The following is a 23,722-nucleotide window of genomic DNA, read 5'->3' as shown; positions in this document are numbered from 1 at the left end:
CCAGAGCGAGGCCAAATGCAAGGCCAATTTTGGCCTCGCATTTGGCCTTTTGCGCGTTTACACTGAAGCGGGGCTGGGCTCGGCCGCGGCCGAGCCGCGGCCGAGCCTCGCACTGTAAACGGGGTCATACACCCAGTCTCTACCACATGTGGACAAGTTAAAGGGGCATTCCAGACGATTTTCATAATTTCATATAATGTAGTACATATATCAACAGCACCATGTATAGATTTGTGGAATTTATTGTGGTTCTTGAGCAGAGAAGCAATACTTTGAAAAACCTTAAATAAATTACACTGAACAAGGATGATGACATACATTGTATGAGGCTCACATATTTCAGAAATGTAGCAGTGTAATTCCATTACAATACCGCTTGCTTGGGGGTTCACCTGTGTATAATCTATGCATGCCTTCTTCTTTTGTTCTGCTTCCTCGATCCCCAACTCGTGCATTCTTATGACGACCCTGCCATGTCATCATCCTTGTTTGTTGCACTTTGTTATAAATTTCGAAAATATTTTTATTCTTCATCCCAATTATCATAAATTCTGAAACTCTGTCCTCAGTATAACTGATCTATAGTTGTTCAAATGTAAAAATTTGCAAATCATCCAAAGGTCTCCTTTAACTTGAAAAATAGATACAGTTGCCAAAGCTCTGTGAATCTACAACATCTGCAAGAGGCTCCCTGACACAATTAAACACATTTTCATGTCCTGACATACAAAGCCTCCGTAATTTTCGGATCACATCATTTACCCATTAAAATGCTTGTAACATACATGCACCTCTCTGACGGCTTTTTGGAATCTGCCTGATTTTTAGGTGAGAGATTTGGCAGTCTTGTAGATGTAAAACCACTCAGAGACTATCCAATTTTTGGATACCTCAAGGCCAAACTTAAGGATGATCATTTTGTGAATACCCTTGGTCATGGATCTGTTTAATGTGACATGTCACTCATCAAAATGGTTGAGTTACATATTGTTCTCCAATTACTGTATGACAGTCACTTGCATTCTCTCCTGTGTCTACATGTACAGCTGAAAGATAAAAACTATTTTATAGCTATTCACTTCTTCTCAAGTGTTTCTCTCACACTGAGATTATGATATCCTGGTAGGTTTCACATGTGTTTATATCTTGGTTTCTATAGCCTAGTGTTGATAATTATTGATTACCAGGTATATGGTTTGGACTTTCACACACTGGACTCATTGATGTTGGAGATGAATGAAATAATGGCGGACTGCGTTATAAGTGAGGTTGCATGAAAGCAAATTGAAAACTCCACATTATGAGGACAGAAAGTGAGAGAGAGAGAGGGAAAGACAGAGAGAACAAGAAAAGGGAGATAGAGGAATCTTGATGTATGTGTTAGTGATGGAGAGTGAGGGGAGAAAGGAAGCATAGAGTGTGAAAGAGAATGGTTGTAACACACATAATTATAAACAGATACTGTATATGCCATATATTTAGCGAGTCTAACTTTTTGCGAATCAGGACTTCTTAACAATTTCGTGAGTTGTTAAAGGGATCGTATAGTCTTGGTTGAGACCTAATTTCAGGTTTCTAACATTTTTTTGTGAGATAATGAGAAACCTCTTATGAAATATGAAAGAGCATGTAATTCCATGAGAAATTCAACGTTTATTTGATGAAAATTGGTTTTGAAATGGCTGAGATATCCAAAAACAGAGCAATTCTAATAAAGTGTGGGACCCACCGTTCATTACGATCGCTTTGTTTTACTTTGTTTTTCAATGTTTCAGTCATTCCAAACCCGATTTTCATCAAATAAACTTTGAATTCCCCGTAAAATGATACGCTCTATACTCTTTCATAAGTGTTTTCTTGGTATCTCGCAAAAAGTTAAAAGCCCAATTCTCATCTCCACCAATACTGTACCATCCCTTTGAATTTGTGATTGCGGAGTACAGAACTGAATGGAAAAATGTACGCGTGCTCGTCACATTCATGTCAGGGTCAGAGTTGATTTTTTACCTGACTCACAAAATCTGAGCAAATAAAATCTCTTGAAATATTCTACATAATGATACTGTAACATGAAAGATCTTTAGAACAGTGCAATACTATGTTCAAGGATGAAAATAGCAGTTTATCTTCAGACATAAATTAATGTGTATGCATGTGTGTGCATGTATGGAAAGACAGATGTATAGATAGATAGATATGGATAGATAAAGCCATAGACTGATAGAATAGATGGGATATATAGGTAGAACATTGGATAGATAGACACACACAGACAGAACAGAGAAGAAGAAAGATGATATAGTCCTGAAGAAGAGACTGCATTTTCACCTGAAGACAGAATATGGAAATGAAAGAGATATGGGGAATATTTGTTGGAAAGAATAGAATATCATACTAACTTGACTTCTGAATCCTCTCCATCTGCTGAAACACCCTCACTCTTCTCTTTGGCCAGGTCACTCATTCCCTGAGGAAAAAAATAATAAATGAAGGAAAATCCCATGTCCATTCACCATGGCACAAACAGTCACCTTTGGAATTTTCTGTTCAACCATAGCTTGCACTTTCCTCTCAGATTCTCTTCCTTTGGTTCTACAAATCCTTAAACTCAGTGAGGACAAGCTGATTTTGCTCAAACACCCATTTCCTAAAGACATCTCCCAGAGTATACTTGGTACTAGTCTGCAACAGGTTCAGGTAGAAGGAGTATGGGGTCATATTTGTTCCCCTAACAGAATAATTTTGCAACTACCACATTTTCCACACTTTTCAACCCCAGACCCCCACATTTCCCTTTGCTGCATCACTAAACCATCACACCCCTAGACGCTTGCCCCCTAGTAACCACACCTCAAGATGTTGCATCTATACATACAACCACACCTCATAAGCTTCCATCCACAGACCATCACATCTCCTGATGCTCAAGCAAAGACCAAAACACTACCCCAAGCTTCACCACAAAACTGTCCCACCTCCTAAATGAGCTCCAACAAAGGATTACCATGCCTCTCTCTGGTCGGACTTACCTTTAAGACTTTCTCCTGCTTGGCCTGTTCAGCCTTGGCGGCCTCCGCCTTGGCCGACTGCATCTCGATTCTCTTCTGCCTGATGCGCTTCTTGCGTGCCAATGGGTCCTTGCTTGCTGCAAGGGTAGCAAAAAAAAAGTCAAAAAAAAGTTTGGTAATCCTTCAATGAAGGCACAAAAATTAAATCACTGCATCTAGATTTAACTGTTGAATTCTGTGAACAGTTTCACATGCGATCCTTGATGCTATTACCTGGATGAATCCGAGCTTAAATCAATTACTGAGTAATCCTTCCATGCTTGCTCTGTAACGGGTGCACTGATACTTCATAATGTTGAAGTCCAACACGGGCTCACTAGAGCAAGATATAAGCTCATTTAACCCTTTCGGTGCCACTGACTTTGGACAGTGTGTACAATGCTCTGGGGGTTTCCGTGCCAGTCAGCACTCAAAGCACACAACAGATTAAGGGGCAAAACACACCTACATTTTGTGGCCAAGTAACGAAACAAGAAGACATCAATGATTTGACAGGCCTGATGCTGGATACTATGAAGAAAGGGACAGAAAACATTGAAAGATGGAGGACATGCTCCCAGAGTACCAACGGCCACAACTTGCAGTGAATGGTCGTATACTCTTTGTGAACATAAGCCATAAGAAATATGTATGCCGGTACTCAACTAGTGCCGGGATCAGGCAACCTAGAATAGTTAGTTAGTTTCAATGGCTCCATATCACAATATACAACTAGGTATACATTGGCTTTTTTATAGTCTGCAAGGATCATTGTGTAGAGAAGTCAATACCTTAAAGGGAGAACTCCAAGCAGTGGTCAGTGTGATTATAATGTTAAAGTTGGCAGCGTGAAAAAGTTCATGTTTTCACTAAACTTATGAAAGAAATGAGAATGTATCAGAATCATGATAGATTTTGGCAAAACAATAATATTGGTGACAATTCCGTATGTATACAAACGTTAGACAAGGAAATGACATCATTGACTCACAGCATCCCGTGATGTGTACATAGAAATGTTGACACATGATTCTTTTTGTCAGTAAGTCAACAAATTACATCATCATTCCCATTCACAAAGTCATTATCACTACATCGTTACATCTCAAAAACAGTTACTTGTGAAAGACATTATTTCTTCTCAACATCGCACAGAAAAGGGAATTTATTAAGATATGGATGCAAGCGAATGGGAGATTTTGGAGGTCATGACATCATCAACTCACCTAATTTGCATACATGTCACTGTGACTGATATCACTGGAAACATGTGACACTGTAAATTTGTATACCTTTCCTCTTCTTCATCCGAACACTGATAAAAATTGTGTGCTAGGATTTGGCTTCACTTATCAAAAGATGACTTGCAACATGGAGCGGATTTCAGCTTCAAAAATTGCCATGGGGCATGCTATGAGACAATGCCAAATGGAAAGTGATACCGTTCTATGAGAGTTGCATGCTCACGACAATGGCTCGAGTGCACTCTCGGTACACAGAGGTTGCATTGTGTGAGGTGCTCCTCATCATGCCACTTTTACAATTGTGAATGCACACAATGAGATAGTCCAAACATGTACAAGAATGTTGTGATAAACTATACACATAAAGTTCTCATTGTATTGGCATATATGATAGATACTTAAAATAATGTTGGATAATGTTGAATAAACTTGGAAAATGTTTGTGTACACAGTGTACCCCTTAAAGGTATTGTTTACCATTGGGAGCAGTGATTGCAAAAATGTTCGAGTTATCACATTTGATGTATGTGTATGTCAGTTGTATCACAAAATATCCTACCATATAAAAATTTCACAATAAAGTCTAAAATATAAGGATATATAACTATTTTTTTTAACAAACCATAACTGTGGATGGTTTAGTCTAGAAACACATTCATCATCACCATTGTTCACATTTTGTATATTCAATAATACATAAACCTTTGACTTTGCCCTTTGATATATCACAACCATTATGTTCATGCCAATACCTGTCAATTGATTTTTAATCTCATCCACAACCTCACATCATCACTGAACATTTCTAGCTGAAGTTCCAAATGGATGATGCAAGTCTCACCTGAGGAGCTACCAGCCTGGGAGGGGGGAACCACGCCCACTAGTCTCAGCTGGTGGCTGAGGGAGAAGTCAATGTTGTAGTACTCAGCCCCGCTTCCTCTCTGCTGAGGGATGGGCTTTGGGGGCATAACAAGGTCAGGGTTATCCCTGACGTCAAGGGTCTGTGGACGTCAAGGGAAGAGGAAAAACATCAAAATATGATTGCAATAGCAATGGTAACGATGATGGTGATAATGATGGTGGTGATGATGATGATGATAAGGATGATGGTGACAATGATGATGCTGACAATGATGATGCTGATTATGATGATGCTGCTGCTGCTGATGATGATGATAAGGATGATGGTGATGATGATGCTGACAATGATGATGCTGATTCTGATGATGGTGATGATGATGGTGATGATGATCATAATGATGATGGTGATAATGCTGATGCTGATGATGCTGATGCTCATAATGCTGATGATGCTGCTGCTGATGATGATGATGATAATGATGATGGTGGTAATGCTGATGCTGATGATGCTGATGCTCATAATGCTGATAATGATGATGCTGATGATGATGATGGTGATAACGATGACAATGAAGATGATGATAACAGTGATGATGATGGTGACAACATCATCACCACAAACACGACCTACAACTATACAGTAGCAATACTTGCAACAACAATGCCAAAAAATTGCTTTCCCATGTGGAAAGCAGTAATCATTATCATTATGACCACTGCAATAATTTTTGATGATATCACCATTATCATCATCATCATCATCATCATCATTTTCACTGTGTCACTAGTAATACTACTACTCAATTAAAACACTTGCAAACATGGTTTTTATGAACTTATACTGAAATTTAAATGGTCATACAAAAAAAGTACTTACATGTTTTTGACTAGAAATAAACATTTCAGGCAGTGCATAAATATTTTGTAGAAAATTATGAATAGTTCTCTGCAGCACACAGCTACACAAGATACCCCTCATACATCCATGTCAAAAATGCAACGCACATTCTAATGCGATACCCGGAAAACAACTCCCTATGTAATAACATTGCAGGCAGGAAGACAACATTTCTACATGTAAGAAACACTTGACATCTCTCTTGCCTTACCTGGTATTCTTCTTGCTTTTGGGGCAGAATAGAGCAACAGCCAAGCATTTACATGACTAGCACCAAAGGGGAGTTATGAGCTCTTCAGCAAACATGCACAGAATGGCTTCACAAGCATCACCAACTGACAATACATCCCAAATGGCAACACATCATAAGCAACATTGCAGCATCAACAAAACAAGTGTTTCGGTCTGTGTCGGGCATTTCCACACATTGGCGTCGATATGGTGCAAAAGGGGGAAACCCCTCCAAGCATGCATGAAATCTTCTAAAAACGCTTCCAAATAAAGCAGAAAAAAAAAATAATTCTTTAGACAGTGCTACACAGGAAGTGATATCAGTCTGACATTACTTTCAACCACAAATGGAGAAATACTGACCACAATACAAAATAAGACAGAAATATTTTGAACGGGCTCGAGCACATTTGGCTATACAGCTTTTTCGGACAATGGTTTCAAAACCCATTGGCAGCTAGTTACTGACCAATGGATATCCTGTTGTGGCATGTGGCAAAATTTTATTCAGAAATACTACAACAAGAAACATATTTTGTGTCGTCGACATTGCATGAAAACTCTCATATTCACTGACGTGCACTGAAGGCCAGCATCTTGCACCCCGTATGGATGAAATAACTGTTTTTATATGACAGCAATTAGATTTGTTTTTCTATTACCTTACATTATTTTCCACATAAACTATGTCAAAGTTTGTTGCAATATTCTATGAAATGAAGAAATCCAGAAAAGCAAATTTCTTCTCTTCAAGATTGTTCATGGGATGTTTCAGCACAATAATCAATTTCTCTGAAAGCAATCAATCTTGGAATCACAGTTTAAGCAACAAAGCATTCCACTCATTTTATACTTAAATATCAAGGTCACACTAATTACAGCACTAATAAATAGAAAAGAAAACAGACCCTCAGTTTTACTATTTTCTGTCAAGGAAATCTAAATGAAGATCATTTTAATAGTTACATTCTCCTTGTAACATAATTGTCATACATCATATTTTTTCTTATCTTGGTTTCAGAAAAAATCAAACAAACAAGAATTATATGATTTCTATGGTTAGCAGAGCTCTGACAAGTATCTAGACGGGATTTGATCAGGAGAGTGATTTCCTAGGGGAAGGAAGTGATCTACATTGCAATATCCTCCTTTTCTCGTGGACAGAAATTCCCTCTAGGCATGCATTAAAGGTACTGTTTACCATTTGGAGCAGTGATTTACAAAATGCTAAGTTTCCACATTTGATGCATATGTGTAGGTCAGTTTATCACAAAACATCCTACCATATAATCATTTTGCAATAAAGCCTAGAATTTAAAGAGGTACATGTATCAGTGTTTTTCTAAACAAACCACAATAGTTTATTCTAGAAACAATTTTATTGTAAGTATTGTTCACATTTTGTATATTTAACAATACTTAACATTGATTATACTGATTAACATCTTTACATTGATTGTTGCTATCCCTAACTCACATTTCAGAACTATTTTGAAGTACTAAAGCTGTATTTTGTTTCATCTGCAAATGGTAAATAATGAATTTAATGGGTACAGAGTTTGCCGCATGTATTGTAAACACAAAGTGCCATTTCCTCCCACATTTCAAACATCAAGGTTGCATTTGTGCAATCGCATGGAAAGTGGATGCTGTCAATGCCTGCCATGGCCAAGTTATCATCACTTTCACCTTGATAATGATAGTGTTACCATGGCAAGAGGATAAACTAGCTAACTCGTTTTTGTTTACCGACGTACCGTATGCACTGGTGTAGTATCTGCACTTTTTTTGCCGACAGGAAGGCCGCTAATATAGGGAGTGTGGTTAATGCATAGCAACCGTGAAAAAACAAAATGTGCCAACAAAAACAGTTTAATATGTACACTGTATCTAGGAGACTGTCATAACAGTATGTTTTGAAAGAAGAAATGTAAACAATATTTTGTAGAATTCTAGAGCAGGGTAGGTGGCATACACATATCAAGTGAAATCTATTAGTTGTAGTTAGTAGAATGTCAAGTCGGTTTTAAAGTCACTCCTAACATGCATTGCACGGTGTACTTGCTCACAGTTGTAATAACCAATATCTACAAACGTAGCTAACACTGAAAATCCTACTGTATCACAAACTAGACCTTCAGATGGAATTATAAGAGTACCAACTTGGTCTTTTATCTATCAATAAACTGGCCAGATTTGGGTGGCATGGTCAATACAAGAATGTAGCTAAGGAACTAGCAAATAAAGCAATTATTATACATCATTGATGGGAGCTGAAGTGCTGTGCCAAACAAAATCTAAAATTGCAACATATAGGCTGCAAATTGAAAATCCACGCCTCATTCACAGTATCACACAGAGGATAGACATACCGGTAAGCACAACACAACACACTGCTATTTCTGTTGTGAAGGACAGGTTATGTTATTGACCTTATGTCCTTAAGAGTAGTATGCATAATAGCATTGCCATGCCTAAAAAAAAAAAACATCAGAGTGCATTCACCATATGTGACGTTATTTTATAGCATTCAAAATGTTGTCCCAGCAGACTCATTTCTTTCAACTGCAGTGACTCTTCCTCAAATGATTTTCATGGAGCTGTTAGCAGCACAAAATGGCATTATACACTGATGATAGTAGATACTCTAACTGAGACTTTCTAAACAAGGCAAGAAAAAGAATATCCATTGTTGCAATGGGATCTGCAAGGCAACATGGACCCACCTAAGACCTACGCCAACAATAATGTACTTGCTGCATTTATAAGTTTCCTTCATGATTTGTCATGACAAGCTGCCATACATATGATTGATTGAATGAATGAACAAATGAATGAATGAATGAATGAATGAATGAATGAATGAATGAATGAATGAATGAATGAATGAATGAATGAATGAATGAATGAATGAATGAATGAATGAATGAATGAATGAATGAATGAATGAATGAATGAATGAATGAATGAATGAATGAATGAATGAATGAATGAATGAATGAATGAATGAATGAATGCATGAATGAATGAATGAATGGAAGGCAAGTTACTATGAGCAAAGTCCTGCTCTGGATCCCTAAACAATGTTTATGATGTGATACGGCAAGTCAAATAAAAGGGAATACAAGTTTAGCCTACCTCAAGATCTGTGATGAAGTGGATGGCCTCGGGCAGGGTGACCAGCCGATTCTTGACCAGGATCAATTTCTTGATCTTTGGGCAGCGGCACAGGCCCTCCGGCACCGACTCCAAGTGGTTGTCGGCAGCAATGAACTGCTCCAGGCAAACGAGCTTGCTGATCCCCGTGGGGAGGCCGTCAAAGTTGATGGTGTTGCCGCTGATGATGAGGCGCTTGAGGCTGATGAGTTTGCAGAGCGAGGGCGGCAGAGCAGTCAGCTTGTTGCGCGCCACATTCAGCGTCTCAAGACGCGTCCAGGAGTCTGGTGCAGAATAAGTCGTAAAGGCATAGGAAATTGGCCATTAGCTTTGATGGTGGATTTTCATGCTTACTAGACGTTAGTATGTCAGATTAGGGCCTTGGTTACTGCTGCATAACATTTCAACATTACAAGGAACCTATCGCTCTCAAATACGCCTTCTGATAAGACTGATGAAATCCATTGAACTTCCATATCACAGCATTTTCCCCAAGTAGAGTGACAGATTTTTTTTTCTACCAGCCCCAAGACTGTAAATGGATCAATAACAAGAAGATTCAAAAACAAGTTCTAGTTCCCCTAAACCGCTCAATGCAATGCAACAATGAAAACCAACCCAATGTTTTTCTACGTAATGTTTGGGTAATCCAACGTTACATCATCAAAAGTGATGCCATACCAAGAACTGACAGCTCCGTAACAGCATTGTTGCTCAGATTCAGTCGCTTCAGCGACGACAGCGTGTAGAAGGCGTCGGGCACACTGGTCAGGTCGTTGTAGGAGAGATCGACGTCGGCGAGGTTGACCAGGGCGTCAAGCTGCGGCGGGATGTTGCTCAGGGTGCGCTGTGTGTTGCGGAGATGCAGGGTTTGGAGTTGGGTCATTGAGGTCAGCTGCCTACAAGTCATTTGAGAAATGACGTAAAGTTAGATGGCAGTTCAATCAATGCATTGCATCCGTAAAGATTCTTTGAGAGGCAAAGTACCAGGTAGATCAGTTGACAGTACAATCAAAGCATTGTATTCTTAAAGATCATCTTGAGGAGTGAAGATGGCTTGAGAGCATTCAAATCAAAGCAATTTATTTTCTTGTGATCATTTGTATAGACTGAAGATTGCAGCAATTTGTTTCCTTGTGACATATCACTTCACAAGTAAGAGGCAAGATCATATTCCCCTTTGTTCTAATTTGGCTTCTTGGTATCAAAACTCATGTGTTCGTTTGCTTTTTTAATCCAGAGGGGTGGGTGGGGTAAAGACACTTGACTTTCATTAATGTTTTATGACGCCTTCATTTGTAATATCATGGCCCAGCTTCAAATTTTAGATTATTTTACACTGTATCTTATCATTTTGCTCAACAGCCGCAAAGATAAAGTCAATGCAAGACACTCACCTCAGCTGAGCATGGAGAAGCGGGTTATTGTTCAAAATGAGAGTCTGAATGTTAGTCAGCCTGCGGAGCTGGGGAGGAATTATTTCTGGGGAGTGGGAAAAACAAAATGAATGAATGCATGACATTGAAACAAAAAATAAGATGTCATACAGCAAGTATTACTAATATGCAACAATGATGTCATTGTTGTTTTGTTTTCCCATTTAAACATTCTGCATGAAAGAGAAGTGTACTTTCAAGTCTTTAGTAGTACAAAAAGAACATACAGATTATAACCAATACAAACTGTTACAAATGTTGTAGCACTTGTTCAAATGCAATGTACACATCTGAAAGAAAAAACCATTTCAGCTTAAAATCCTTATCATTGGTAAATAAGATACATGTCTTACACTATTCAATTCTTATTTATAATATACCAATATGCAACATTTACAAGAAATCAAGATTTCAGCAGCTAAAAAAAAAGGAAATACAAATATTGTCATATTTAAGACATCCACTCTCACCTCAGATACAATAACAAGAGAGCAAGAAAAGAGAAAAACTACTTTGTGAAACAATACAAGAGAATTGGGGAGTGAAAGTGAACACACCGTTGCTATCCTCAAAGTAGCACAAGCATGACCCTTTACCTTAAATGACCCCAGGTATGCACTGTATGAACTTTATGGCTAGAGCAATGCTCCTACCGGTGCACATAACACGCACACTTGGCACCACTGACACACGGAGCACGGCAACATACATTCGACTGACCGGTTATGTGCAATGTGAACTACACATGTGCTGGAAGTGACATGGACTTCCTTGTTGAAATATCATTTGGATCAGACCACCAAAAACAAAAACACAGAAAAAGAAACAAACAAAACAAGATGCACTTCCCACTGGCTCTCAGCGGTTCTTGGCAAGCAGCCAACAGATTTTCCCAAACAATTTCCTCACTGAAAGTTAAATTTCACTCTCCAACTATTAAAGGGTGCATTGAAATCTACTCTCATTTTCTTTGTTACTAAAGAAAGGGTCGTGACACGAGCATATTTTGCAAAGTATCACAGGGGGCAACACCCAGACACACGCTCACAGTCCTGCAAGATGGCAAGCATTGGAATAGTATATTATATATCAACAGTTTCAACCACAGCAGTCTTGTGAGATCTGTCTGTTTAAAATAAAAAAGTGTCATTATCATTCATCTAAACTACAAAACTCTTCTTAATGTGTTACAACATAATGTAAAATCGAAACTGAAAGTAAATTTGAACTTCATGTCAGCTATAATTGGACATTTGTTTATGTAATGTGATCAAGTGCTATCTTAAAATGACATAAGAGGAAATCAGGAAGCAGGCGCGCCGGAAGCAGTTTTGGATTGGGGGGGCAAACATTGGAGGGGGCTCAAGATTAGACTATGCATATGTTACACAATATATATACACACACACACACACACACACACACGCACACACATCTATTATTTATATATATATGTATATATATATATATATATATATATATGTATATATATGTAAAGTGGCGTACGGTGGGTCGAAACATGGGGGGAACCATAAAATAATTTTGACTGTCTGTATGCTTGTGCGTGTGTGCGTGAGCAATAATGGGACTACTATACATTACGGAATGTGATACATTCAACATGCAGTCATTGAGGAACATTGTAAGATTTCCTTACAAATTATATACTGTCAGCAACATAAGGTGAATGACATAACAATAGAATGCGAGCGAGCGAAGCGAGCGAGCTTGAAAATTTTGATATTCTACAGTTCCAAAACTGGAGTTTTAATTGTAGCTACATATTTCGCTTTGAAATAAATGGGGGCGCATCGGGCGCAACTGCTGGCAATTATCGGCAGCAACATTGGGAGAATGGCATAACGATTCAATGCGAGCGAGCAAAGCGAGCGAGCTTGAGAATTTTGACATTTTAGAGTCCAAAAACTCCCGTTTGTAGCTATATCTTTCGCTTTGGAAATTAAGGGGGGGGGGCATCGGACGCAACTGCTGGCAATTACTGGCAGCAACATTAGGAGAATGGCATAACGATTCAATGCGAGCGAGCAAAGCGAGCGAGCTTGAGAATTTTGACATTTTAGAATCAAAAAACTCCCGTTTGTAGCTATATCTTTCGCTTTGGAAATTAAGGGGGGGCATCGGACGCAACTGCTGGCAAATACTGGCAGCAACATTAGGAGAGTGGCATAACGATTCAATGCGAGCGAGCGAAGCGAGCGAGCTTGAAAATTTTGACATTTCACAGTCCCAAAACTCCCGTTTGTGGCTATATTTATCTTTCGCTTTGGAAATTAAGGGGTGGGGGCATCGGGCGCAACTACTGGCAATTACTGTCAGCAACATTAGGAGAATGGCATAACGATTCAAAGCGAGCGAGCGAAGCGAGCGAGCTTGAAAATTTTGACATTCTAGAGTCCAACAACTGCCGTCGTAGCTATGTTTTTCGCTTTAGAAATTAAGGGGGAGGCGCACCGGGCTCAACTGCTGGATGCGAGCGAGCGAAGCGAGCGAGCTTGAAAATTTTGACATTTTACAGTCAAAAAGCTGCCGTTTGTAGCCATATTTTTTCCCTTTTATTCATATATATACATATTTATTTTCTTTTCTTTGTTTATTCATTTATTTTTATTATCATTATTATAATTTTTTTTTTTTGGGGGGGGGGGGGCTTTTTGGGGGGGCAAAAATGCGTTTTGCCCCCCCACTTTTTGGATTGGGGGGGCGGCCGCCCCCCCTGCCCCCCCACTTCCGGCGCCTATGTCAGGAAGCATATAACATCTACGATAAAGAGCTCTTACAAGTACTGCGAACATGTGATTTAAGCTTTAAAGATTGTGAAGAATCATGAAAACAGCAGAGAGTAAATAGAAAGCTCAAATTGCACTTGAAGCAGAAATATGTTGGTTTTTTTTTTTTGTCGTTGTTGTCATTCAAAAGGTTATGACATTCTATGGAGCCCCCTTATCAATCATCTTCTCATCAGTTCATAATGTATGACAAGTGCTATCGGCAGTGGTCTGTGTTAGATTTTTGTCGGAAATATATCACAATTTTTTATGCTCAAAATAACAAATTCGTCCGGTTCTCTTAAATTTCACCATGAAGGCATATAACCCTTTATAGATTGCCTAGAAGTCAAAATTGATGAATACATCACTGCATCCTAATACCAGGAGTATCACATCATAAAATTATAAATCTAGATATTGAAATCTTGTTTCCAAATAAGTATTCATCTGGTTCCCTCTTTTGCTATTACCCTCTGTAAGTGAGATCTTGTTTTTAATCTAAATCATCATAAACACAAAATGAATAAGAAGGAACTAGCCTAGGATTTGAACCCCCTCACCTAATGATTACCACGCAGCGACAATACCACTGAGCTGAAGTCAGTTCATGGTAGTGACACAATGATCTTTACAGATAACACATATCGACACACTCTCTTACTTATGGAGAGCAACAGCAAAATGAAAACCTTTACAACTATACTCTCTTCTTTTTTTTTTAAGAAAAAGAAAAAGAAATTACTTATTCATCTGGGGACCTTTTCATGAAAGTTGTCAGCCCTGACAAGTTGTCAGTCTCTGACAATCACCATAGTAACAGTCAGTGACCATCTGGAGCATCTCAGCCAATCAAAATCAAGGATTTTGCTGAAATTGTCAGAGAATCACACTTTGTTAGCACTGACTAGATTGATGAAACACCCCCTGGTCCCCATTCTCAATTTTAACCTGTTGAGGACAGGCTGATATTGCAATAATCCCATTTCCCATAGACACCTGCCCGAGTACACTCGGGACTAGTCTTAAACAGGTGAAGATACCTTGCCACTGAAACTTTAACACAACTTGCTTTTCTTTCATATTAGAGCATGTGCTTTTTTTCAAACCACACTAAGTTTCACACAAAACATGACATCATTTCTGGAAAATGGGTTGAAATAAAAAACATGATCATTGACAGTTTTCACATAACCACCATTCTTCCGCAGAAAATCGAATGAAAATATCAGTGCTATAAACACTGACTAGTCAGTGATGGTATTGCCGGTGGGGTAGTCACTTTTCCTAGATATGGCAGCCCTAAACTAAACCATATGACTTTGTCACAAAAACTGGCAAAAAGGACCTAACTAGTCTACCACTCATCCTGGGCAGTGGCATCTATAATAAACTACATGTACCTGGTATATATCCAAATATTTCTTCAAGCACTCATCCTCAAGTATCTTTTTTAAAGAACATTATTGTCATAGGGAGTACTCAAAATAGAAAGGGCACCATGATATAACAGCTGTATCTCTTCCATTACATGAAGGGCATGTAAACCTTTATATTCTAAAATAAGATGTCCATTCATCAACGAAAAAGGAGATGCCATACTCTGCACAATGTATAAGTCTTCCTTAGAACCAATTATGTGCACCTCTTGCCCAAAACTTACTGACATATATAAGGGGAGCTAAAAGGGCATTGCAAAAAGTTAATCTATACTAAGTTTTATACTCTTATTTCACAAAATACTGGATGTTTGGTCAGATGTAATTCTTAGCAGATTCCTACCTAGTTTGTTGTCACTGAAATTGATGTAGATCAGGTCAGTCAGGTTCATGAATAGTGAAGATGGAATCTCCTTGATACTGAAAATAGAAGGGGAGGAGGAATATATAATTGGCATTAATGACACAAATCATGATTACAAAAGCAATAACATCACAACAATAATAACAATAACAATTATGCTACTGCTACTGCTGCCTTACTATTATTATTATCATTATTATTATTATTATTATTATCATTATTATTACTATTATTATTATCATTATTATTATTATCATTATCATTATAATCTTCATTATTATTATTATTATCATTGTTATTATTATCATTATTATTATTATTATTATTATCATTATCATTATAATCTTCATTATTATTATTATTATCATTATTATTATCATCATCATCATCATCAACAACATTAACATCACAATCATTATTCATTATTATCATTCTAAAAACATTTAACACCAAACAAGAAAAAAAGCTAAACAACAGTAACAAATCTGTTTTAGAAGTTTTCTTTGTGTGCCAGCAAAAAATCTATACCACAAAGGAAGAAGGCCGTCATATCACAGGATTAAAGAATACCAATTAAGTCTGAGCTATCTTTATAGGCATCAAAGTATTTGAGCCAGATTGGCATAAACTAAATTATCAATCTATATAAAAAAAAAAAATACACACGCCAAATGATGCATGCTCTGTACTCAGAGTAACATGTTTGCATGAACTGCTGCTAAAGGTAAATTAACAGCTGGGACATATCATTATGTTATTACTTGCATATACCACACATTTCTCACAACTTTAATGCCAACTCTGAGTTGATAAAAGTCATTCTCCTTCAACCATCCACAATAGGTTGAGTATGGCTATTCTGACCTCTCTAATCCCAGAAGAAAATTTTATGAGTTAGGAGAATAAAGCACAGAAGCCTAGTGCAGCAAAAATATTTTCAAATCCCACATATGTTATCAAGAAACATTTAACAATAGATATCATATTGTCAATCTGAGAGCTGGAATTGTGCCTAAGAGTAAGACTTGTGCAGGACTTTGACCATGCTGGGGGATTTACCAGACCGTATGGTGCCACATAACAATACACACGGTATAGGATAAGGAAGGAAATGTTGATGCCTCTAAAAGGAAATGTTCAGAGTCTCAATTGGCTCTCTGACAAGTGCAGGGAGGAAAGACAATTAGACTCCATTTTAAAGTTTCGCTGTCATTAAAAGCTGCTTCTCGTTTCCTTCAAGACCTTGTGACCTTTACACCAAGATGCCAAAGAACTCTTCTAGCTGAACTGTCAATTAGGTGATATATGAGTGCCTGGGGGTCGGATGAAGTTCAAGGGAAAGTCCAATCTTGTGTCCCATTTTTGCTATTCATAGCAGCTGTAAGATGACACGGTGCAGGAGTTGGGGCAAAGAGAGGAGTGTCAACACTGTTTAGTCCTAACACCAGAGGGCAGCAACAGCCACAGTAGTCTTGGTGTGTTTTGAACACAAGGGCCCGAATTCACGAAGGTGGTACAAATGAAACCATGGTTTAAACCATGGACAAAAATCATGGAGCGCCAAGTGTCGCATGAAATATTTCGTTACGAAATCAGTCATTTCGTCGATGAAATGGTTATTTTGTCACGAAATGACAACATTTTGTAACTAAATGAACATTTCGTCCACGAAATGATAATTTCGTTAACGAAACGGTCATTTTGTCGACGAAATGACCAATTTCGTAACGAAACATTCCGTGCGACACTTGGCGATCCATGGATTTTGTCCATGGTTTAAACCATGGTTTCATTTGTACCACCTTCGTGAATTCGGGCCAAGTTGTCTTGTGTGGCTTACTTGACAATGAGAACAGAGGAATAAAGGCAGCATTTTTGCCTGTCATGTAGTAGAAGTGTCAAGTTTGATGGCAATTATTAAAGGCATCATTTACCATTTGCACATGAAATAAAAACCCAGCTTTAGTGCTTCAAAATAGTTCTAAAATGTGAAGGTGGAAACAACCAATGTCAGAATGTTAATCAGAATAATCGATGTTAGGTAATAATCAAATACAAAATGTGAACAATAGTTATGATAAAATTGTTTCTAGAATAAACCATATGCAGCCATGGTTTACTGAGAAAAACAGTGATATCTCCTGATATTTTAGCCTTGATTGCAAAAATTTTACATGGTAGGATGATTTGTGATACAACTGACAGACACATATACATCAAATGTGATGATTCACACATTTTTTAAATCACTGCTCCCAATGGTACATAGTGCCTTTAAAAATGTAGGAGCCATTGTGCTCAGTGGATTAGACCATTGACTAGATCTAAATCTAGATCTAAATCATGAGTTCCCTGGTTTCAGCCCAGTAGTAGCAATGGTTGTGCCCTTATGCAATGCACTTTATCCTCATTGCTTTCAAGGGGGACTTATTGCTGGCAGTGCTTACTCATAGACATACAAGACTTTCCTTGGTGACTACAGGGGAATTCCACACGATTTTCATAATTTCACATCATGTAGTGCATAAATCGACAGCTACCTGTGTAGATTTGTGGAATTTATTGTGGTCATTGAACAAAGAAACCAATACTCTGAAAACCCCCAAAAGTTACACTGAACACAGATGACGACACAGGGCCTCACGTATTTCAGAAATGTAGAAGTGTAATCCACTGCAATACTAAATGCTTAACAAGTTCACTAGTGTAGAATTTATGCATACTTTAGCTTCCTTTGCAATGCTTCCTTGAGCCCCCCACTCATGCATTCTTAAAGTGAGGCTACTATGTCATCATCCTTGTTCACTGTGATGTGTTATAAATTTTGAAACATCCTTATCCCATGTCCAAATCATTTTAAATTCTAAAACTCTGTACCCATTATGACCAATTTATAGCAGTTAAAATGTAAAAATCTGAAAATCATCCGGAGTTGTCCTTTAAAGTCATTTATCCATGCACTCCCTGGAATCTAAAAGGACTGCATGCTTATTGGCAACTTCAAACTACATACAAAGTGAGGAGAGAAGTGTTTGAACCACTGAAACTTACTTGTTGAAACTTAAGTTCAAAACAAGAAGAGACTTGGCATTCTCAAGGTCTTCAGGTACTGCGGACAGCTGATTGTGACTGAAGTCCTACATGAGTACAGCAAAAGATACGACAACACAGCATTCATTGATGAGTGATGATTTGAATTACAGGTTGTGAAAAATGACTCATATAACAGTCCGGAGGTCGTTTGTCCTTTATCACAGTTATAACTGTAAATGCTGTATCTTTAAATCAATACTAAATTCACATGATCATAGAGTGATTATACAACATCCAGAAAACATAAAACTGCACAAATAGATGGGAAAGGAACTTTAAAACATACACTGTACGTTGAATACACCGCATGTCCATCACTGCATGGAAATTTTTGTTGTGTGATGTTTTCAAATTCTGACAGTGACTATAATAAATGCCCACTGAGTATGTAGTACATCCACTTTTGCAAGACTTCTAAAATCCATGACACCATTACTATAAAATAAATAAATTTGCTTCATGCAGCCAAAATATTATTTTCAAAACAAACGGATTTGAGTAAATACACCGGATATTTGGTATATATGAAATAATAGTGAGGATTTAACTGATTTTATCAGTTTTTGAGCCATAATTTTTATGATTGTTAGAGCAGAGACGGGTAGATTTCGCTTCTCTTTTTTAATTTCGAATATTGTGCTATGGTAACCGCATTTTTTATAAAGAAAAACAATGAGTGTGGATTGAGTTGATCATTTTTCTCATCTCAGATTTTGATTTGAGATATAGTTTTTTTCTGATGGATGATATGTAGGCCTAAAAGATATGTTTTATTTATGCTGAAAGATGAGCTGTCATGATGATAATTGTAAAAAAAGAAAGAAAAAGAAATATTGTTTATTTTATTCATATTTGGCACATGTAATTAATGTGATGTGCAGGTGAGAATTTTTTTTTCTTTTAAATCAAAATCGATATATACATGTAGATGAAGTAGTAACGGCATTTTTTCAATGACTAGCTGTGTAATGATATGTTAACAGTGAATTTTATTTTTCCTTTTCCTCATTTCTTCTTTTTTCGTTTTCTTTTCTTTTTGATAAAGTAATCTGAGTATTGATGGGCTGGTACCCTCACTGATTTCATTATCAGTTGTAATAGTAATGATTTGTTATTCAGTGTTGAGTAGTGTTGCCATGTTGACAGGATATTTTTTATCTCTCTCTTTTTTCTTTTTTTTTTGTAAAAGCAATTTCAGAATTGATTGGGCTGGTACCCTCATATATTGATCACTTCTTGTGATTTACAACATGTGACCACTGTAATATTTGTTCTTTTTTATATCATGTCTTTATATCATTGTTTGTACAAAGCACCGAAATAATCTGTCCATTTTTATAACTATGATTGTAAAACATGTGCAATTCAGCCTTTGGCTGCCAGACATGATTTTTAATAAAACCTGTTCAATTCAATTCAATTCAATAATTTGACCTCTTCACACGTCACTAAGGTATGAAACAATGTTTGTCATGTAATGTAATATCTCAAAGTAGGAAGAATCAAATACCAAAGCAGTTACAAAATTTATGTTTATGTTTATTTAATAACTGGAGACCAATACATTTTTTTTTTTCCTGGGGGGGGGGGGGGGGGGGGGGGGGAGATGTAAAGTAATATAATAGAAACAACTCAAATTCTTACCACAACGGTCATGTCTTCCAGAATGAAGATGTCATTAGGTATGCCAGAGTTGCGTATCTTGTTGTGTCTGACATTGAGTGTTCGGAGGCATGTCAGCGTCGGTAAGTCACCATGGATTTGAATCAGGTTATTCCTGGACATGTGGAGATGTTCCTGCACAGACAATGATGAAAGTAAGATAGTGATGTCACGGGTGGAATTCTATAACTGACTTTCAGCAACCTCTTAAAACCCATTGAGGACGAGTCACAAATTTACTCGGGCAAGTGTCTATGGGAAATGCCTGTTGTAGTAAAATCAGTCTGTCCTCAAAGGGCTAATGACACTTGAGTGCGAAGGTAACAGACCCTCCAACACATACAAATTTCTTCCAAAGTCAGCCTCTATTCACCGTAGGGAGCAGTAATTTTCATTCAATTCTGCATAGGTATCATGATTCACTACTTCATTGTTATGATTTCTAGGACACAAGGATATGATACAGACTAAGAAACACAAACACACATTATACACTCACATTAACACAAGGGCTGGTGTCTTCTGATCTAACATACCTTGCTGTATAATGGTAAATCCCTCCAACACACAGGCACACACGCATACAAACACAAGTGGCCAAGCATATTTCAAGCTCCAAAGAGTAAACACTAGATGGGTTGAGTTATGACTACAAAAATACTCTGAATACATGTATACATATGAAATGAAAATATCTGTTGGCTCAGTAAATGACTAACTATCTTCTGACACAGATATAATACACACACTAAATACACACATAAATCTCTGAAGATACATAGTTTACCTGATCTAGGAGTCTATACTTTGTACTTTGTAGGTGCAAGTGATGAAATTCAATTTCATGATAGAAAATCCTTTCAACAACATGTTTTCCATTGTCATATGAATTTGTAACCATTCTGGTAGTCATAATCATCATCATCATCACCATTATTACCATCACCATCACCTCTGTTATCATCACCATTGCCATCACCTTCACCATCACCCTCATCACCATCACCACAATCATCATTACTATCACCACCATCACCACTACCACCACCACCATCATCACTCTCACTACCACCACCAGTATAACCACCATCATTACCATCACCATCATCATCATCACCATCATCAAAACACACTCCTGCAATGTTGCATGTACATCCAAGTCATTCTTACCAATTTGTTGAGCTGGGAGAGCTCATCTGGAAGCATCTCCAGATTGGTCTGGTTGAGTCGAAGCCATCGTAGACCAGACATGTCGGCCACACTGGACGGAAACATATCCGCCTGGGAGAACACACAGATATAATACACATGTGACATAATTATACTGGTTGTTCTCATGAAAAACTTTGCATCTAAGTAGATCTATAGAAAGGAGAAATGTGCTGACTCAAAGTGATGTATACACCTGTATGTACACTCAAGAGCACTGCCATACATCTACAGGTAAAATGAAATAATTGGAGTTTACTGAGCTGCAATGCATGCACTGCATAGATTTGTCTTTTCCTTTAAAAAAAAAAATAGATATCAAGCTCATCTTAGAATGTGCACTAGCAGATAGCCAGATGCATTTTCAAGTGCATTTGAGGTCTATGGACTGCATACTACTAGTAGTTTAAAAGGTAAAAGATGGGGTGAAGGCTGAAATTTTTACTGAGGAGTGACTCTTGAAACAGGAACTCATACCTGCAAAGATCTACAAAAATGTCTGCTACAGCACCTACATCAAGGTTTGACCTCCCATGCCGAGGTTAGAGCACACACAAAAGCGTACCCTACATGTTTCTACATGTAGCACGCGGTCAAATTTTGGACAGTGTTTTGGTCGAATCATGGGTGGAAGGCTTCCATAATACATTTGACTTAAGAGTGTCACATCACATCACATCTGATACAGAAGTAGAGAACTGGTCCTGTAGTATTCCGGTCTCAACATAATAAAATTATCTTCAACTCTGTTGCTTTATGTGCATTGAGGAGCAGAGGTTTTGAATTTCTCCCCGCTCCAATGTCTATCCAATAAATCTTTGAAATTTAATATTGATCAAGGCCAAGGAAGCTTCAACAACACTAGGTAGGACTTAGGAGGCAAACTGTTCCAGTCGGCTACTACACGGTACTGACTACTCTCTGGCTAAAAAAAGGGGCTGTGCATCAGAGATACTTGTTCTAGCATACACAAGAGGAATTCAAAGTTTATTTCACAAAAATCGGTGTTGATATGGCTGAGATATCTAAAAACAAAGTAAAACAAGGTGGTCCTTAAAAAAGGTGAATGTCAATGACTGTTCTATTCTACTTCTGGACAGAATATCGTTTCAAACATAAACAGCCAGCGTGCACCGCCATGGCCAATGCAATCAATGATGAATTGAATGATGGATGGTTCACAAGTTCAACCAATTTTTCTCAAATAAACTTTGGAATTATTCTGAGAATTGTATGCTCTTTGATATTTCATAAAATGTTTCTCATTACCTCACGAAAAAATTGGAAACCTGAAACCTGAACAAAAATATGTTCTGTTTTTCTCTTTGATTTTAAAAATGCAATACTTTCCACCCAGCACGTAAAGATATCTATGGGACTGTACACAGAAAGACTGAGAACATGTCAGTCCAAACGTACCGATGCCAAGAAATGCGTATACTTTAAGCAAATTACGAGATTACATTACATAAAGAAGGATATTATTACAAGAAGGGGAAATGGTAAATGCTTAGTGGCCTTGCACAAACCTTGAAATCATTGCGGCCGAGATCTATGCCTCTCACAAACGGAAGTACACCGGTCTGCGCCATCTTGGATTCTTCTGCACAGTAGTGAATGCAATATGGCAAATGCGGCGCCACCAGCGCAGCGCGGGGGTGGGGCGTGGTAATTGGGGTGGGTGGGGTGCACAGAACTCTTGTGTGGAGAGTTCTGTGGTGGGGTGGTGCACGGAAGTATCCACGTTCACTCCGCCTACACAAGTTCGGCGGTGGACGGACGTCTCCCGCTACCGCACCATTACCTACAGAGGCGCAAAATTCAAGGCCTAAGATTGATTCAAAACGTGAATTTTTATACTTTCATCAGATTCTACAAAAGTTAAAACACCAACTCGCTCATCGTTTTATGTTAATTACCACCAAATTGCGGCAGCTGTCTAGAGGGCGACTGAGAAGGAGGAGAAAAAGAAGAAGAAGAAAGCTCATATATCGACATATATAGGGCCTATATATAGGCCTACTTTTCAAACAAAATAAAAAGAGATATATACAAGTATATGATTCTCTAATAGGCCTATTAATATTTAGACAAATTTAGATTTACAAGATATTGTTGTGTTCATAGCCCAGTGCATATATTTGCGTCTTTTGTTTGTGGTATGTGCATAAAGCCTGTATTTCTTGTTAGAAATAGGGGCTAAGCAGTTTTATGTTTAGAAATCTCCTTTGTGATGCAGGGCCTAAATATTTGACGGTTTTGATATTTTTGATGACAAAATTTAGTAACCTTGATG

The 23,722-nt window shown here is 37.9% G+C and overlaps 1 protein-coding gene across 1 annotated transcript in view; it reads right to left on the bottom strand.

Annotated features, from left to right (window-relative positions):
• LOC139720727 (protein flightless-1 homolog) overlaps positions 1–23,024 on the bottom strand; it is a 48,339-nt gene extending 25,315 nt beyond the window's left edge. The window contains exons 1-11 of the mRNA XM_071632083.1: positions 22,956–23,024; positions 21,388–21,498; positions 20,200–20,352; positions 18,514–18,599; positions 15,442–15,518; positions 10,835–10,919; positions 10,119–10,336; positions 9,420–9,721; positions 5,133–5,292; positions 3,030–3,145; positions 2,400–2,467 (exon numbers count right to left, since the gene is read on the bottom strand). Coding sequence (XP_071488184.1) covers positions 2,400–2,467; positions 3,030–3,145; positions 5,133–5,292; positions 9,420–9,721; positions 10,119–10,336; positions 10,835–10,919; positions 15,442–15,518; positions 18,514–18,599; positions 20,200–20,352; positions 21,388–21,498; positions 22,956–23,018 — 1,439 coding nt within the window. The 5' untranslated portion in view covers positions 23,019–23,024. The remainder of the gene's footprint in view (positions 1–2,399; positions 2,468–3,029; positions 3,146–5,132; positions 5,293–9,419; positions 9,722–10,118; positions 10,337–10,834; positions 10,920–15,441; positions 15,519–18,513; positions 18,600–20,199; positions 20,353–21,387; positions 21,499–22,955) is intronic.
• Positions 23,025–23,722: the final 698 nt, after the last annotated feature.

This window comes from Diadema antillarum, unplaced genomic scaffold (genome assembly GCF_040938485.1).
Source record: "Diadema antillarum isolate AM-2024a unplaced genomic scaffold, OU_Dant_1.0 scf00000132, whole genome shotgun sequence".
NCBI classification, from domain to species: domain Eukaryota; kingdom Metazoa; phylum Echinodermata; class Echinoidea; order Diadematoida; family Diadematidae; genus Diadema; species Diadema antillarum.
This window is presented reverse-complemented; position numbering and strand designations above follow the sequence as displayed.